The sequence below is a fragment of the Copadichromis virginalis genome, linkage group LG17 (genome assembly GCF_057382275.1).
Source record: "Copadichromis virginalis isolate Kocher_CV1m ecotype Utaka linkage group LG17, C_Virginalis_male_GT1.1, whole genome shotgun sequence".
Taxonomy (NCBI): domain Eukaryota; kingdom Metazoa; phylum Chordata; class Actinopteri; order Cichliformes; family Cichlidae; genus Copadichromis; species Copadichromis virginalis.
In genome coordinates this window covers 39,582,614-39,599,603 of record NC_140634.1, presented here as the reverse complement: position 1 = coordinate 39,599,603, position 16,990 = coordinate 39,582,614, and the positions used below count along the sequence as shown (strand labels likewise).

At 47.4% G+C, this 16,990-nt stretch overlaps 1 protein-coding gene across 1 annotated transcript; it reads left to right on the top strand.

The window, feature by feature from the left end:
* Nucleotides 1-4,988: 4,988 nt before the first annotated feature.
* On the top strand, nt 4,989-15,615 carry LOC146689949 (nuclear receptor subfamily 2 group F member 6-like). Its single transcript, XM_085437288.1, has 5 exons — nt 4,989-8,866; nt 9,637-9,731; nt 12,619-12,953; nt 13,037-13,283; nt 13,840-15,615. The coding sequence occupies exons 1-5, from the start codon at nt 8,595-8,597 to the stop codon at nt 14,112-14,114; spliced, it is 1,224 nt and encodes a 407-aa protein (XP_085293414.1). The 5' UTR covers nt 4,989-8,594; the 3' UTR covers nt 14,115-15,615.
* The last annotated feature ends 1,375 nt before the right edge of the window (nt 15,616-16,990 follow it).

Sequence of the window (16,990 nt, the reverse complement as noted above, 5' to 3'; positions counted from 1 at the left end):
TCGTGTTTGGAAGTTGGCTGTGATACAGATTTGATCATTTCTGCTCCATTGTGTGATAAAAAAATAAATGTTAACCACCTAACATTCAACCAAATTTCATGCTAATAAAAGGCTGGGAAGCAGTTCTTTGTTGAGTTTTGTGCTACAGAAAACAACTCTATGCAGAAAAGAGGAAATGGTATTTTCCTCTGTAGACAACACAAAAGAAAGTTGAGTTTCGCTGCGTTTGCAGTCTTGTTGTGAAGTCAGGAACTGCTGTTGTGCTGTTGGTATCCAGCTTTCCTACTTTTCGAGGCATCAGCCCACATTTATTGTTTATGAGTGGCTGTATCTGGATAGCTTTGGATACTGAGAATGACATGTAAACTTCAATCTACCCCTTGAATTAAAGTCTGAACTTCAGCTATTTGTTGAATTTTAAACTGTGGTGGTGTATAGGAGCAAAAATACAAAAAAAGGCAACAAAAATTTCCAGATATTTATGGACTTTACTATGTAGCGAGAGTTGGCTCGGGGTTGCCCAAAGTTTGAAAATACTTCCACCACCAAAACCAGTGCTTAATTCAGAGAGAGATTTTCAACCACTGCTCCCAAGTCCTCCAAGATCCCAACTTCATATTGCTCGATGTGGATTGGTTGATAAGTGGACAGGGATGGGAGCGACAATGGAGTTCACCAGAAAAAGGTGCTCTTCTCCATGGCTGGCCGAGTAGCCCACACACCGTTTGTGCCACGTATTATTGACACTGCCACCATCTGGAGGTAGACGAGCAGGCCAAAGCTACCCACAGACTGCCAATGCGCCATCATCGCTGAGCCATAACTTCTCCATGAAGCTGACGAATTATCAGGGTGTAGCTCAACTGTTTCCTTCGTATATAAACAAATCGGTACAAATGTCTGTGATTTATGTGAATGCATCTGCTTGAGCTGTTTCTTGGCGAATGCAAGCTTAGCAGAGTGGACTCCCACTGATTCATCATCGTGTCCTGTTCTGTTTATGTTCAGACTGAGGAGATGCAATCATGAATTCATTCCCTCTAACGTGCACAAACATGTGATTGGTAACAATGTTCCCATGTAGCTCTGCACAAGAAAGCAAGAATTTGTTGTTCTTATTGCTAAAATAACATAGAAGGAATTAATTAGAGCATCTAAAAATGACATAAACATGTGAATCGTACTTAATAACACTGTGGGGGAAATTCTTGGTGTCGGGGTTGAAGCGGACAGAGCAGACCAAAGCTGAGGCTTATTTGTCTTTATCATCGGCTACATTCAATATTGTATCTTATCTTTTACAGTAGACAAAGAAAAAGCTGCTGTGGCAAACAGCTCAATCGACTCTTCTTCAAACAATAGGTCGTCGTTCGCACCGAAGACGAAATGGCTGATTTGAATGACAACGAAACACACCAAATGGGAAGTTTCCCACCGTTTCCAGCAGGTCCCGGGCGGGCAGTAGGGCCAATATTGATTAGACACCGTGTGTTGCTCTGGATTCACCGCAGCAGATTTTTTTTCTTTGGCAGGTTGTGCTGCTGTGTTTATTTTAAATTGCTCGTCATTCTGGTTGTACAGAGTGTTGTGAAGGGGAGAGAGAGACGGTGTTTTTTTGTTTCTCAGGCCTCTGGGCCAAAGGGCACTGGGGCTAATAAGGAAGGAGCAGAGAGTCATGTGTCTGTGCACGCTCAGAGTTACTCCAGAGTTAAAGTTTAACCCCTGCCTTCAAATTCCTGTGCACTGAAACCAATGCTGTTAACACGCTGCCACACTAATAATTAGAGCAACGCTCACAGAGGTAAGCCTGAGCCGTCTGAAGCTGGGGTCAACCTCAGTCTGTGTACAAGATAAGCACTGCATGCAGGCAGCTGTGGAAACGTCCCCTAGTTTCAAGGTTTTCATGTTATTAAACACGACGTATTAAAAATGAACTCGGGCGGCAGTGACGTTCAGGCAGGGAAATATTTCGGTGTACTTTGAACGTCATCTGACGCTTTCTGACACGAGACTATTGTGTTCAGCCAAGAAGGTTATGGGAGAAATGTGAACCTTTGCTAAACACATGATTAGAGTTCAACTGGCTAATCCTGAATGTACATAACACTGGCATGCACATCTGTTTCACTGGGAAACAGTATATGATGGACCACATGTATGCAGGGGTCCTTTTTATTGGCCAAAATGTGCGCTTTCGTTTAATTTCCTGACGACTTAAACAGACCTGGTCAGCAGCTTGATGGTTGTCATGTGGGTTATTTTTAATGCATTTCACATATTCAAAGACGGCGCTCACGTAAATGTTCGCTCACTTGTGCTCCTTTGGACTTTTTACTATCACCGGTAACATTAGCCATGTTAGCACACGAGCCTTTGATACGTACACGAATCATTTCACACAGATGTTAAAAAAATAAAACATATTTTATGTCAGTACAAGCGCCGTCTCTCTTCCACAGCATGTCTTCATCCTGTCTTCCTTCTCTCACAGCAGATGGCCCCGCCCCTCCCTGAGCCTGGTTCTGCTGGAGGTTTCTTCCTGTTAAAAGGGAGTTTTTCCTTCCCACTGTCGCCAAAGTGCTGCTCATAGGGGGTCATATGACTGTTGGGTTTTCTCTGTATGTATTATTGTAGGGTCTACCTTACAATATAAAGCGCCTTGAGGCGACTTGTTGTGATTTGGCGCTGTAGAAATAAAACTGATTTGAACTGAAAAGCATAAATATTATTACAGATAGATACTTTGTTGATCCGACAAGTTAACAGTGTGCAAAATAAACGACATAGCTGACAGGGCACAGGTGAGGGCCTTATTCTGTCAGATGGTACAAAACTATAAATGTGCAACAAGGATTAAGAAATAAAAATGAGGTTTAGGAGAACAGAGTAAGACTGATAATATGAACGAGAGCGGGGAAAATACGTACACTGTACATCTAAGAAACAGCTGCAAGGAGGTATGGAGGTATTGGACCCATCGTCGGTGCACGCTCGTGTGCCATGTAATGTGGTGTTCAGGTGAGCGTACTAAAAGTGGGTCCCGGATCGCTCTGGGCTCCAGAGAGCGTTGAGAATGCGCCACAGCCGACTTCACGCTGAGAGCAGCTGCATTCCTGACCTGCAGGTCAAAGAGCAAAGAACAAACACACGCACACATCCACTAACCTCTGGTTAAGTAAGGCACATGTACGGTACTTATGCACAAGGGTATGTGCGCGCGCTGCCTCCGACTTTCAAAGACTCGGCCGTGCTTGTCGAACTGCTGCAGCACCCAAACAGATGCAGCTGCAGGGCACGGGGAGCTATGCTAAACTCACAGTCTGAGCACAGCACGAGAGAAAGGTCAACGACGTGACCTCCTCTTTATAAATGTTGCACCACAGTTTAATGTAAAGCATGTGACTTTTGTCAGTGGCAAATATTTTTCTGCTTTAATTAGTGAATATATATATTTTATATGCTTTCAGGACAGAATAATGTTTTCATCCAAAGCTGTCAGGTGTTTATAAGCAAAAGTGCAAGATTTGGGCTCTTTTGGTCACACGAGCTCTGAGCTGCCCAAACGAGTCGACTTTATCTTTAGTCTTTATTTGATAAAGGCTTAATTTACAAGATCTAACTGATCTAATGATCTGCTTTTTTCTCACGTTGGCTTTGTTCATGTCACTTATCACATTTTATATAATATTAAGCACAAACACTTCTTAGAAAAGTGTTCACTGTGTATGACAAACAGATTTAATATATTTAGGAGCTGAGCTTTAAGCATGCTCCTCAATCAGCTCCATATAATGGAGGTCTGACCTCTGCTAACACACAAACACGCTCAGGCTTACAGGAAAGCACTAATTCAACTTCCAGCAGCTTAAACCCTGATAACCTCTTAACCAGACAAAAGGCTGATCCATGCGCTGGATGTAGGTTAAAGTTACCAAATGCTCACATGTACAAAGCTGGAAAACAAATAAATCTTTGCTGCCAATTTTTTTGTATCAGCTTTTAACTCTTTTGACTTCGGTAAATCTTCAGAGACAAAGTGTTCATTTCATTTCATTTCATTTATTTATTCATTTTCAGGCACAACAAATACCTATATATTGTGTTCTTTCAGAGACCACAGGGACAGCGTGTTTTGTCATTCAGGGGGAATTCCTGTAAAACCATGTGATGAGCAAACGCTTTTTGGTACATAGAGGTTCTTTAAGCTGTGCCTGCTTGGAAGCAACAGTGAATACCTCACTGCTTTTTCTCTCTCTCGCTCTCTATTTGGAGGCTGTTATTGGAAACTGTGGTTGGAGGCTCCGATTGTTTATTCTGTCCTCCCCTTTTCACGGAGACCCTCACATGACAATACTGCCGGTGTGGCAGGGAAAGCAGGCCAGGAATTCCACAGGAGTCCTGCCCACCGCCAAGACGATGGATGGATTAGATTTAGAGCTGTAAGACAGAAGCCTTAAGTACACGTTGCCGTACTTTTAGCTGCCAAATTAAAGCACCAATCATCCAGCATTATCTAAAATGACCGTGCTCTTGTTATCTACGAAAACATTTTTGTGGTTGGGTTTGCGCAATGTCAAGGAAAAAGTGAACATTAGAAGTTTGCGCACTTGTTTTCATACGGGAAAGTCCACTTTAAGAATGACTAAAAGTGTCACGTAACCTTGATTAACATCTTACCAAAACTGTAAACTTCCACTGCTCCGACTGCACGCTTGACTCAGGATGTACCCCGGTTTCTGGTGTCAGAGTCTTGTGACATACGGCCAACATTCGCAATGCAGGAAGCAGTTATGATTTCCATGAAAACAATGTTTGGAAAACTGACTAGTCATATATAAACAAAACTTCTTGGAGGACGAGTTAGAGATAAGCTGTAGTGCATCCTGCTGCTTTCAAGTGTAAGGAAATAAGCATCGGGGTTATCGTAGTTAGGACATTGATTTTTATTTATTTATTTTGCTCTTCAAACCTGACAGGTTTGAAGAGCCTTATCACCAAGTAAAGGAAAGTGTCGTTGTGAATATTTCTGCAGGGTTTCATTCAGTGCACGTGCAATGAGGTGCGGTCCAACAGAAAGTCACCTGAATCATTAAAAAATGTTTTAATGAGCTTTTTTACTGCAGTGAAACTAAACTGATGGCCTTAACTGTGCTGACCAGTTGTGCCAGTAACCTGCGCTGTGGTTAAGAATGAGGTAAAAGTGCGCTGTATTTGCTCATCTGCCTCCACACGCATGTGACTGTGAGTGATGTCCTAGTCTTAATCCACAGGGTTTAATACGATGTTGACCCACCTTTTGCAGCTATAACAGCTTCAGCTCTCGTGGGAATGCTTTCCACGAGTTTATGGGAAGTTTTGGCCGTTCTTCCAGATGTTCTGTTCAGGTCCAGATGTTCTGTTCAGGTCCAGATGTTCTGTTGGGTTAAGATTAGGACTCTGTGCAGGCCAGTCAAGTTCTTCCACACCAAAAAGCTCGCTCATCCATGTCTTTGCGGACCTGGTTGGTGCCCTGGTGCACAGTCATGTTGGAACAGGACCGTCCCCAAGCTGATCCACAAAGTTGGGAACATCAAATTGTTCAAAATATCATGGTAGGCTGAAGCTGAAGGGTTCCTTTCACTGGAACTAAGGAGCCGAGCCCGACCCCACACCACTAAACTTTATAGTTGGCACAATGCAGTCAGACGCTTACCGTTCCCCTGGCAACCGCCAAACTTGTCCATCGGATTGTCAGTTGGGGAATCGTGATTTGTTACGTCAGAGAACACGTGTGTACTGCTCTAGAGTCCAGCGTGCTTTTCATCGCGATTGGTGACGTAAGGCTCGGAAGCTGCTGCTCGGCCACGTAAACCCATCACACGAAGCTCTCTGAACACGCTTCTCGAGCTGATCTGAAGGCCACATGAAGCTCGGAGGCCTGTAACGACTGACTCTGCAGAAAGTTGGTGACCTCGGCACACCGCCTGCCTCAGCATGCGCTCTACCCGCTCTGTGACTTTACATCCTAGCGCTTTGTGGCTGAGTTGCTGTCATTCCCAGTTGTTTCTGCTTTGTTATGATACCGCTAACAGCTGACTGTTGAATATTTAGTAGTGAGGAAATTGGTGGCATCCTATCACTGAGCTCCTGAGAGCGACCCGTTCTTTCTCAAATGTTTGTAGAAGCAGTCTGCATGCCCAGGTGAATGATTTCATACACCTGTGGTCATGGAAGTGACTGGAACACCTGATTCCAGTGATTTGGATGGTCGACTGAATACTTTTGGCTATACAGCGGCAGCAGTGTGGCGACTAGAGACCAGTTATTTCAGAGAGGAAGAGTTTAAATTAAAATGACCGAAGCAAAAATGAATGAAGGCAGAGATTATTTATGTTCATGACCAGACTGGAGTGTGTACAGGAGACCAACTCGCATCTGGAGATGGGCGACCAGCAAATCCCTTTAGGACAAATAACATTAAGATTAAGGTTAGACAACTAAAACACGTGTTTACTGTTGACTGCATGGCCCCACTTCCTTATTTCCCACATCACTTCCTGTCCCTGCACTGATCATCTTCCTGACCACCATGTCTGCATAAAATCACATCATCTTCCTCCTCTTGCTCATCCAAATAAACGAAATCCTCCGTCTCGATGTGGAAAAGAAAGGTCGCGGCACCGATTGTCGGCCGTGCCTCGCGCAGGCCTGTGAGTGTGCGCAGCAGGTGTGAAAAGGAGCCGGCGGCGTATCATATAACCTTTTGACAAGTTGCTCAACAACAACAGGCGCTCCCTGTTATTATTGGGTCAACAAAGTCGGAGGAAGTCTTTGGGATTAGAGCGGAGTGGAGCGCACGAGTGTGAATGCCGTGTGCTCGTTGAGCCCCCCCCCCTCATCTTCGTTCTCTTTCAGCATAGAGGTTAACTCCCCCCACTGCCACCACCGCCGCCGCCGCCCCTACCACCCCTTTGCTCCCAGGCGGGCCCGGGGTCAGGGCAGAAACCGGCAGCCAGTCAGCCATTCTTTCTGTGTACATGTGTGTGTTTGTGTGTGGCTGCAGCCCACTCTGTGCTCTTTGACTCCGCTGCCCTTATAAGGCGAGCAGCGCCATGGCAACAGCAGGGCTTGAATAGCAGTGTCAAATCCCTCAGCACACAGACACACGCTCACTCTCCCTAAAGGAGGGAGCGAGGCAGAGACACAGAGCGGGGATTCAGAGAGAGAGAGACGAGGCCATCTCCGGGCTGCTCTCCACTGCAGCAGCAGCAGCGCCGGGCTTTCGCTGAAAGGTCTGTGACCGTGTTTTTTCCTGCGCTTGTTGTTTGCCTAATTTATTCCTGCTGGGGCCGGCAGAAAGAAGGAAAGGCAGAGAGGGGGAAAAGGACAGGCAGAGTAGCAAAGAGTGCAACAGTACACCGTGACTCGCCGACAGGGAATGCAGAGAGAAATTCTGGCCTCTGGTTGTTACTGCTGGATGGACAAGTACTGACAAAACAAGAGGAGGAAGAGAGAGGCAGCACTTTGTAAAGCTCTGAGAGGAGAGGCAGCTGCGGCTGAAGAGATTTCTAAACTCTGCTTTTGTTCCAGCTTGTTGTTGCTTTTTTTTCCTTCTGTGACATCTGATCCCCCGCTGACTTTAAAACAGTTGAAAGGGATCACGAGAGAAACTCAACTTCAGCCCGGACGACAGAAACAGGAGGTGAACTTTGCTGCTCCTGAGAGTGAAAGGCGTCTAATTCTTTACTTATTTTCACATCAAGCCTGGACTCGAGTGCAGATAGCCTTAAATATACTTTTAGATTAATAGGCAGTCTATTCACCAGAGTTTCCCAAACTCCTCGGCTTATTTTTCGGGGCAAATCTTTTCCTGCTCTCCATCACTATCAGCCTCGACACGTCAAGAGTGAGTCTAGGCTAGAACTGGCTCTGATGAACAGATAAAAACCTCAGCACGACAGGAACTGGTTGGACGAGTTTATAAGTCAGAGCAGAGGGCAGGGCAGTTTAACCCTGCATGAAGGAGGGCTGTGTACGACTCGCCTCCCGCCTGCTCGTCCTTCCCAGAGAAAGTCGTGCGCTGAACAGAGAGGGGCAGCAGAGGCTGTTTGCCCCCCCACACCCACACACAGACACATACTATGCTTAGGGATAGGTGAGAGTTTTTCTTTCAAAGGGCGAAGACGGAGAAAGAAAGTGAGAGGGAGGGAGTCAAAGTGTAATTTATTGTTTCCTGTGAAAAGAGCGAGGCTGCACCCTTTTCGACTGCCTGAACTCTGAACCGCACACCGTGTTTGCGTGTGCGCGTCTGAAGTTTTGTCGGACCTCGGGAAGCCAGCGTGATCAGAGGTCAGGGCGGAAAACAGGACAGAGAGAGCCGGGGATTAAAGAAGAGAGGGACGACAGAACGTGGAAAGACCCACAGGTCAGCTCGACCGGACGGCAAAGACGAGAAAGGTCAAGAGGCGGAATTTCCCCCCGTCACTTTGACTCTCCTCGGATCGCTGCCGTTGGAGGCGGACTCGGCTCTTTAGACTCTGAGAGCCCGTTGGAAGGCGGTGGGACGGGAGGTCTGTGTGTATGATCCACTCACGGGGCTGCACGTCTCAGAGAATATGGCCATGGTGAGCGGAGGATGGGGTAATCCCAACGGTGGCGCTAACGGACTCGGGGAAAAGGCTTACCTGAGGAGGGGGGAGGACGAGGAGGGGTCGCCCCGGGCCGGGAGCAGCGACGTGGACGTCGGCGACGACGACAAGGCCTGCGTGGTGGACTGCGTGGTGTGCGGGGACAAGTCCAGCGGGAAGCACTACGGCGTGTTCACCTGCGAGGGCTGCAAGAGCTTCTTCAAGAGGAGCATCAGGAGAAACCTCAGCTACTCCTGCAGGTAGGGACACAACACGCATTGCTTTGCACGTGGAGAATATTTTTAACCACTTTGATACAGTTAAAAACAAACCCGAGTGTTTGTTAGAATCTGTGACTCCTCCTGTAGGCAGGTGTACGGGCACAGCTGCAGCAATATATGCCCTTATATCTCTAAAGACACCGTGCACACTCTGTAATCTGATTACATTAGTGTATGACTTTCTGATAGGCAGATTAGTCCATTTCTCACTCCTGAAGTTTGCGATCCAGCCTCACAAACAGCCAAAAAAAGAGAAAAAAAAACAGAAATGAAAGCACTGAAGGTCAGTCATGTGAGGATGGATTGCTTCAGAAGGTCAGCATTCCCATTATTCTTCACCGCAGGAACATTATGTTGCAACTCAGTTCTGTTACTGAGACCTCTCTCAGCCGCCCAGTAAACTTATTTCTCCTGCAGTGTGACCTCTGAGTGCAACACGTCCTTTTTTCCTTTGTGTTGTTGGTTTGTCACATCTGGGGCTGAAAGAGCTCCCAGTGAAATATTTGCAGACCTCAACCTGCTGCAAGAGGCAACGCAAGGGCGTGTAGAGCTGCTGATTTACAAAGGTCACGAGCCTCGATAGCTTTCAGCCACTCCAGCTCACTTATCATGACTCTGGGTGGGAGGGAGGGTGTCCGTGGGGACAGAGGGAGAGAAAGGAGGGAGATTTCAATCCCATACAGGAAGTTTGTTTAAGTTCAGTTCCGGCTTTCATCTTTAAATGTTTGTGTTGCACTTTGTTTGTGCAGATCAAACCGAGAGTGCCAGATCGACCAGCACCACAGGAACCAGTGTCAGTACTGCCGTCTGAAGAAGTGCTTCCGGGTCGGGATGCGCAAAGAAGGTATCAAAAGGTCAAACCTACTCCTGCTAAAGGTCATTAATAATAATAAACGGGTGGAGTTGCTGCCGTGGTGGAAGATCCCACTGAAAGGTGCACCCATCACCATGTTTGCATCCACAGTCTGATTACGACAAAAACCGAAACACTCCTGCGCCGCAGCGAGGGGAGCCACGTAATAATTACCCCTTATTCAGAAACGCTCACGTCGGCTCCTTATCTGCTGAAATTTCACAAATATTTACAGACGAGCCGGTCGTATCGGCTCGAAAGGTCACGAATGCCGTGTTTACAACTTGTTGCTCTGTTGCCTTCAGCAACAAGGAATTCAGGTTTCAGGATAAGCAGCGAGTGGAAAACGTTTGAAAGCATTAGCAGGTGAACAACTTGCTTTGCCACTTGCAAACTACCGCTGCATTATTATTACCGATGCATTAATATGTAAGCTGCTTTTAGTGTTGTAGATAACTGAGGTGGAGGCACGCGGGCGCCTTTGTTGGGCTTGATGATGACAAAGCTACATTTAAACTGGGAACTCTGATTCGCACCGAGAGAGGATGCTGGTTGCTGCTGCTTAACAGCTCTGAAGCACCTACTGGGACATTGTCCAGGTATCCAGTTATCTGTCAGCTGAAGCCTGTTTTCACTCAGATGCAGCAGCTGAGCTTCAGGAAACAGCAGAAAGCAACAATGCTTAAATGTCACACGAGGAAAACCACCGACTGACAGCCCGACTCTGCTTCATGTGCTGAAAACGGTTCATTACCTTTGTCTTGGGTGGGTGCGAGCATTTCAGCGTTTCCACCCTCAACTCGCTGGCGTCGAGTTGACTTGACAGAAACCTCAGCTGTAATTGTGCTCGGCTGTAACCTTACCCCACTTGTATTTCGGTCTGTGTCAGTGGACACCAGACGCTGTGCCATACATAGTGCGCACGGTGCAGCGTGCCAGGGGTTACATTTGGCCTGCGGTTATTAGTGAACCATGCCGAGCGTGGCCGTGACGCAGGCTGCGCTGTTTCCACATTACCTGGAAATGTGCGTCTCACCTCTGACCCAGTGAGGGAAGCGGCCGTTCAGGTTGCCTTTAGCGAGACTTTGACACCAGCGCTACGTTTGATTCGGTGTAATTTAAAACGGAAATCTGGTGCACGCAGAGCGAAGGATTTCAGATGTATAAAAGCTACAAAAGCATCTCACTACTGATTTACTTGTTACGGAGCGGCGGCGACGCACAGACACCGGCTCTTTCATCCTGTGCCGGTGCGAATCTGTATTTAGCAGTTATGTGCTGACAAACGGGCGATCGCTGCAGTCACACACACTGTGCGTGGGAGCGTTTATTAAGAGGTCACGACGGGTCCAAAGTAAACACCAACGGTGCTCGGTGCGGCCGCGGTGAGGATGAATCTAATCTGCTGCCTACAGATCGACAGCATAACTAACTTTTTATCTAATGATGACTTTTTCTGTTTGTTTTTAAACACCTGCAAAGAAACTGAGCTGTTGTAACAGGTTCACTCTGTTTTCATTTGCAACTTAATAAACCAAACAAGTGCAGAGGTCACTTACTGAGAAGCAGCACAGCAAACAATGGCCTTTGTCTGACACTGACCTGATGGATAACTCGTAAAGAGCTAATCTCCCTGCACCTGAGAAGTCAATGTTTCACGTATAGGTAAGAGGTGACCTCCAGGTGAGCAAATATATACCCAGCAAACATTTAATCCTGAGCTGAGAGAGCGTAACGTCCATGTGACTGAGACTAAGGACCAAAAGGTGATCATTGTTGTAATGGTCCTTCTTTTAAAGCAGTGTAGTTGTATCGCACCTTTCTACTCACCTGAGCATTTAAAGCCCTTTCTGCTGCTAGTCTGTGTTATCCAGTCTCAGAAGTCTCATCTGCACCGAGGACAGCAAACTCATTTTACATCGTCGGCCACATACAGCCGCCTTTAAACTTCTTTAAGATTAAACTACACATTTAATCCCTGAGATATTTTAGGAGAAGTGCAACATTAGTTTTTCTACATAATAAAGAGAAGCTGCTGTGCGAATTAAAGAAATCTGTCAGTGTGACTCTTTGAAGGACTTCTGGTAGCTCGTTGCTCAAACTGCAAAACAGTAAAACTGAAACTTTGTGCTCGTTCACAGAAAATGTGCTTTTTCTCTCACTGTGGATCTGCTTTAAACAGATTCTGTAGGAGATAAAGTAGAAAGAAACTCTGGTGTCTTATGCATGACTGTGGGGACGTTGCTGCCCTGCTTCACCTTCCTAAATCTGTCCAGTGGGCCAAATTTGGAGCCTTTGCTGGGCCGATTCTGGGCCCCGGGCCTTATCTTTGATTCTCCCGAGCTATAGCTAAGGGCTTCCTAACATTTGCACACACTCCAGTGGATGAATCAGGTGCAACAGCGGGTTGAGTATCATGGCAAACAATATTTTGGCATGCAGACAGGAGGAGTCTTGAATAACCCGCTGCACCACCTGACCCACGGGAGTTTCAGATTTCACTAGAACAGATTTTTGGACCGAGCTAATTATGTTAGTCATGTTCTACTCGTGGACACTGTCGAGCCAAAACACCTGATTTAATAAAAGTATACTCCGTAAACTCTCGACCCCTCGAAGCTCTTCTGTGAACTGGTTTGTGTCATGTTTCAGCTGCTAGAAGTTCAGGGTGGGGTTTTTCTCAGAAGCTGGTGTTCTGCGCCTGCCCGCGGAAACATCTGTAAACTGTTCAAACCGTCATCAAAGCACATTTTTATTGACCTGTACCGAGGCGTCTTTATGGGCAAGAACATAAAGGTTGCATACATGCAGCGTGTCATTCATTTACTCGCTCTCTGGACTGAAGCGAGTGGTTTTCAGCGGTTTTCTCTCTCTGCAGCCGTCCAGCGGGGTCGCATCCCTCCATCGCACTCAGGTATCAGTCCCAACTCCCTGGCGGGTGGGATCGCGGGTGTGGGTCCAGGTCACATTGGGGCGGACTACTTCAACGGCCAGCCGGTGTCCGAGCTCATCTCCCAGCTCCTCCGGGCCGAGCCGTATCCCCCGAGCCGCTACGGGGCGCCTTACGGCCAGGCACAGATGCAGGCATCTGCGAGCGGCGCCTCCGTCATGGGCATCGACAGCATCTGCGAGCTGGCAGCCCGTCTCCTCTTCAGCACCATCGAGTGGGCCAGAAACATCCCGTACTTCCCGGAGCTCCCGGTTTCAGAGCAGGTCAGGTCTAAAGCGCGGTGACTTGCAGTCGCCAAACTGAACAACAGACACTCGTGGCTCAAAGTGACCCTTTCGCTCCACAGGTGGCGCTGCTGAGACTGAGCTGGAGCGAGCTGTTCATCCTTAACGCAGCTCAGTCGGCTCTCCCGTTGCACATGGCTCCTCTGCTGGCGGCAGCCGGCTTTCACTCGTCTCCCATGTCCGCCGAGCGCGTCGTGTCCTTCATGGATCAGATCAGGGTTTTCCAGGACCAGGTGGAAAAGCTGAACAGGCTTCAGGTGGACTCGGCCGAGTACAGCTGCCTCAAAGCCATCGCGCTGTTTTCTCCTGGTAAGTCTGATCTTCTTCTTTCGAGGTTATGTGAGTAACTCACTGCGGCGCGATCTCTTTACTGTAAACTGAGCCCACGGTTTGGTCACAGAGAACCAAAACAAAGCTGTCGGAGGCATCACACACGTTTCTCAGAAATAAAATCACCGCTGTCTCAGGGAGGCGCTTTGATTTGGCCTCTTTGACCTCTGACATCATCAAGTAGCCCAAACCACAGACATCCTGTTACTCAGTAGTAAAGTGTAAGAATTATAAATAAACACAAACAAATGTCAAACGGGCCAAAATAAAGTTCAGATCTCTGAGTTTAAAACAGGGGTGCCAAACATAAGGTCCAGGGACCACGATCGGCCCACCAAAAGATTCCAGTCTGGCCCAGTCGAAAGCTTTGGAAAATGTAAACAAGTAACACAGAAGTGAATGTTATCATTTTTCACAATCTGCAGCAGAAATGTCTATTTTTAAAGTTGGTGCACACACTTTCAGACAAAAAGCAAGAAAAACCTTTTGCACTGGTCATCAGGTGATGACACAGCCTCTGTTTTTCTGCCTTTAGACGCTTGTGGTCTGACAGACCCGGCTCACGTGGAGTCCCTGCAGGAAAAGGCTCAGGTCGCCCTGACGGAGTACGAGAGGTTGCAGTACCCCAACCAGCCTCAGCGCTTCGGCCGCCTGCTGCTGCGCCTCCCTGCGCTGCGCGCCGTGCCGGCTAACCTCATCTCCCAGCTCTTCTTCATGCGGCTGGTGGGCAAGACGCCGATCGAGACGCTGATCCGAGACATGCAGCTATCGGGGAGCTCCATCAGCTGGCCCTACGCACCGGGACAGTAAAGCCAGCGCCGGAGTGAGATCACACTGAGATGACTCAGAGCTGCGGAGGTCACTTTTTCCTCTCGTTAGCTCTGCAAAGTTTGCCCGATATGACACCAAAGCTGCTTTCAGGGAAAGAAAGTTTGATCGTCTCTAACGTTTGCAGCAGACCTCTCTCGCCCTCATTCCGGATGAACTCGGCTTTCGGTAAAACTCCTTACCGCGAGGCCACGTGCCGGCACTACCTCCTCCCCCATCGCCCCCAGTGTGACTTGAAACCAGAGTGCGCTCTGAACGAAGCCATAGCAGCGCCACTTGCTGTACGCTGCCGTGGCCGGGACGCGGCGTGCAGGTCGCACGCAAGCTGTGCGACGCTTTGTGCTGAAGTAAGAGACTTTGCTGCCAGACGAAGCATTTGTGAAGACGGCGACGCGTCGCCTCATGCAGCGCTTCACCACAGAGGAGGCTGCAGATGTATATACGACACCTGTTTTGTACGCCGTTTTGTAAATCACTCAGGACTGTATGAGAAACATGAAGCTGTGCCAGCTTCAGCTCGCTCTGTGCAACGGTACCAAATCCAGCAGACAGCACAAAAAGCTTTTTTAGCCCCTTTACGAGGTGCTGGAAGGTTACAACGATCTTCTTTTCTCGTCTATATTCTGAGCTTAAAGCCGGCAGCTGAAGCCTCAAACGGGCACGAGAGCGGCGCCGACCTCCTCGACCATTTGAACTGTTTCTTTTTAGCACGTTACACAGCGCTGCAGAAGCTGCCGTTAGAAATCAAGCGAATGTACTTAAACACAGCCGGGCTCCTCGGGACGGTCGCATCCCAGTCGGACATCATTACCTCATGTTTTATACGTCGCTGACAGATGGAGATTGTATAGAGAACTATGTGTGTTAAAGATATTTACAAAGGGATCAAGGCACTGCTATCACTGTAAGCAAACAGCAAGACCCAGCGGGCAGGTCTTAGCCAGAAATAGAGATTAAAATGTTAAATGTCATGTGAGAGGACTTGAATCGTTTGAGATCATTTAGTGGAAGCTACACTGAATCAGGTGACGCCCGCTTTGCTGATTATTCTGTGTCCTGTGCTTTTGTGAGGCTAGGTGTGGTTTGAGTTGTTATTTTGTGTCAGCGGCCTCTTCGAGATGATTGTGAGCGCCGCTCTGACGTGAGAGGAACTTTGTCATTGGTGTGTTAGCGCGACGACCTGCAGCTCATTGCGATGAATTGTGATGTTTGTTTTGCCAAACTGACTGAAGTAAGACGACGAGCAGGTGATCATTTCTGTTCTGTTTATATTTCCAGTTATGTCGTTTAAAAGAAGGCGAGCGAGGCCACGAGCCCTCGCGCTGTCAGACGACTTCTCCGCTTTGATGTGAACTCCAGTGATTTGATTGTGTAGCTTTACGTTTAAAAGAATCATCTTTGTGTGACTGCGGCAAAACTGAAACATGCAAAAGACGCCCGCGCGTTATTTTTGCATTGGAAATAAACATATACGTTATTTTGAGTGGTGCATTTTCTTTCAGACGTGACGAATAACTTCATGTGTAACATGTTTGAAGAGACCACCGGGAACTAGTGTATCAGGCACGTTTACATGCAGGGGTGGAGGAGGTGGAGGAGGTGGGGTTTCTCTCAGAAAACATGAGAATTTCTCAAAATTTGGCACAAACGTGGACTAAGTGATGAGATCGTCCCTCATTCTTGGCGACTCCTCATTCGGTCTCTGGTTTGTGCACTAATTAGGACCACATTTCACACCAACGTGTAGAAAGGTGAAACAATACAGTCAAAAAGGTCAAAAGTCGATTCTGGTCAGACGTGGGTCGCGAGTGCGTCGTGACTGGTTGTTGGAAGCAATAAAACTCATTCAGCTGCTCATGACAGGTTTAAATGAACTGCTGAAGACAGATGTGAGATGGAAATAACTGATACCTGCAGCCTGAATGCGGCAGAGTATGTGCAGATTTGCATGGGCTAATGCAGCTGAAGAGGTTGTGTCGGTGACCTCATAAGAGCCCCTTAGACTAACTCGTTTCACACTTGACTGCTACACAAACAGAATTATGTGAGTGGAAGTGGCAACACAAACCTTAGTAGTGTTGGTGACGAGTACATAGTTGCTCTGGTGACAAAAGTTACAACGTGCAGCCGTGACCAGACTTTGTGTCCGTTGTCGCTTCAGTCTTACATCTTCCTGCGATCGTGTGCAGAGTCACAGGACAAGAGTCGGTATTTATCAGCTCGTGGGCCAAAGCCCGAGTGATAAGTGATCTATTCCAGTCTTATCAGTCCTCCAAGCCAGTTGCTTATTAGGGACTAAAAACATCCTCCTTTAGAACGGTGACAGTCTAAGGCTACGTTCACACTGCAGGTGAAAGCGCATCAAATCCGACTTTTCTGACCCTGTGCGACCATCTATCCGATCATGGTGTGACAACGTGAACGGCACAAATCCGATATTTTCAAATCCGACCTGGGTCACTTTCGTATGTGGTCCTGAAGCCGATACATATCTGATGTTTTAGAAAGCGACTGCTGTTTGATGGTCATGTCGCATTAAATCCGTCTTTTACATCACCGACACAAGACAGACGCTGATTATCAGCGCCCGACATCGCGAACGCTGCCTGGCCATCCCGTGTAGATGTCAGTGAAACTGTTGGGAAGAAAACGTTGGAGAAACATGAACATTTTCCTTGTTTTGTATAACCTGCAGATTCTGACAGAAATCTGCAGCTATCCTTTGAAGCAGCGCTCCTCTAAAACAGCAATAAGGATCATTATTAGGCCAAATGTAGATAACACAATAACTTTATAACTTAAAGCAAAATTGGGAAACGTAAAGTCCGAAACAAGTCTTTATATTAAGGGCCATCAGT

What these genes read in the sequence shown, in the direction of transcription:
- LOC146689949 (XM_085437288.1), top strand. Translation starts at nt 8,595, where the DNA reads ATGGCCATGGTGAGCGGAGGATGGGGTAATCCCAACGGTGGCGCTAAC. An exon ending in AACCTCAGCTACTCCTGCAG is followed by an intron (nt 8,867 to 9,636) that starts GTAGGGACACAA and finishes TTGTTTGTGCAG; the next exon opens with ATCAAACCGAGAGTGCCAGA. An exon ending in GGTCGGGATGCGCAAAGAAG is followed by an intron (nt 9,732 to 12,618) that starts GTATCAAAAGGT and finishes CTCTCTCTGCAG; the next exon opens with CCGTCCAGCGGGGTCGCATC.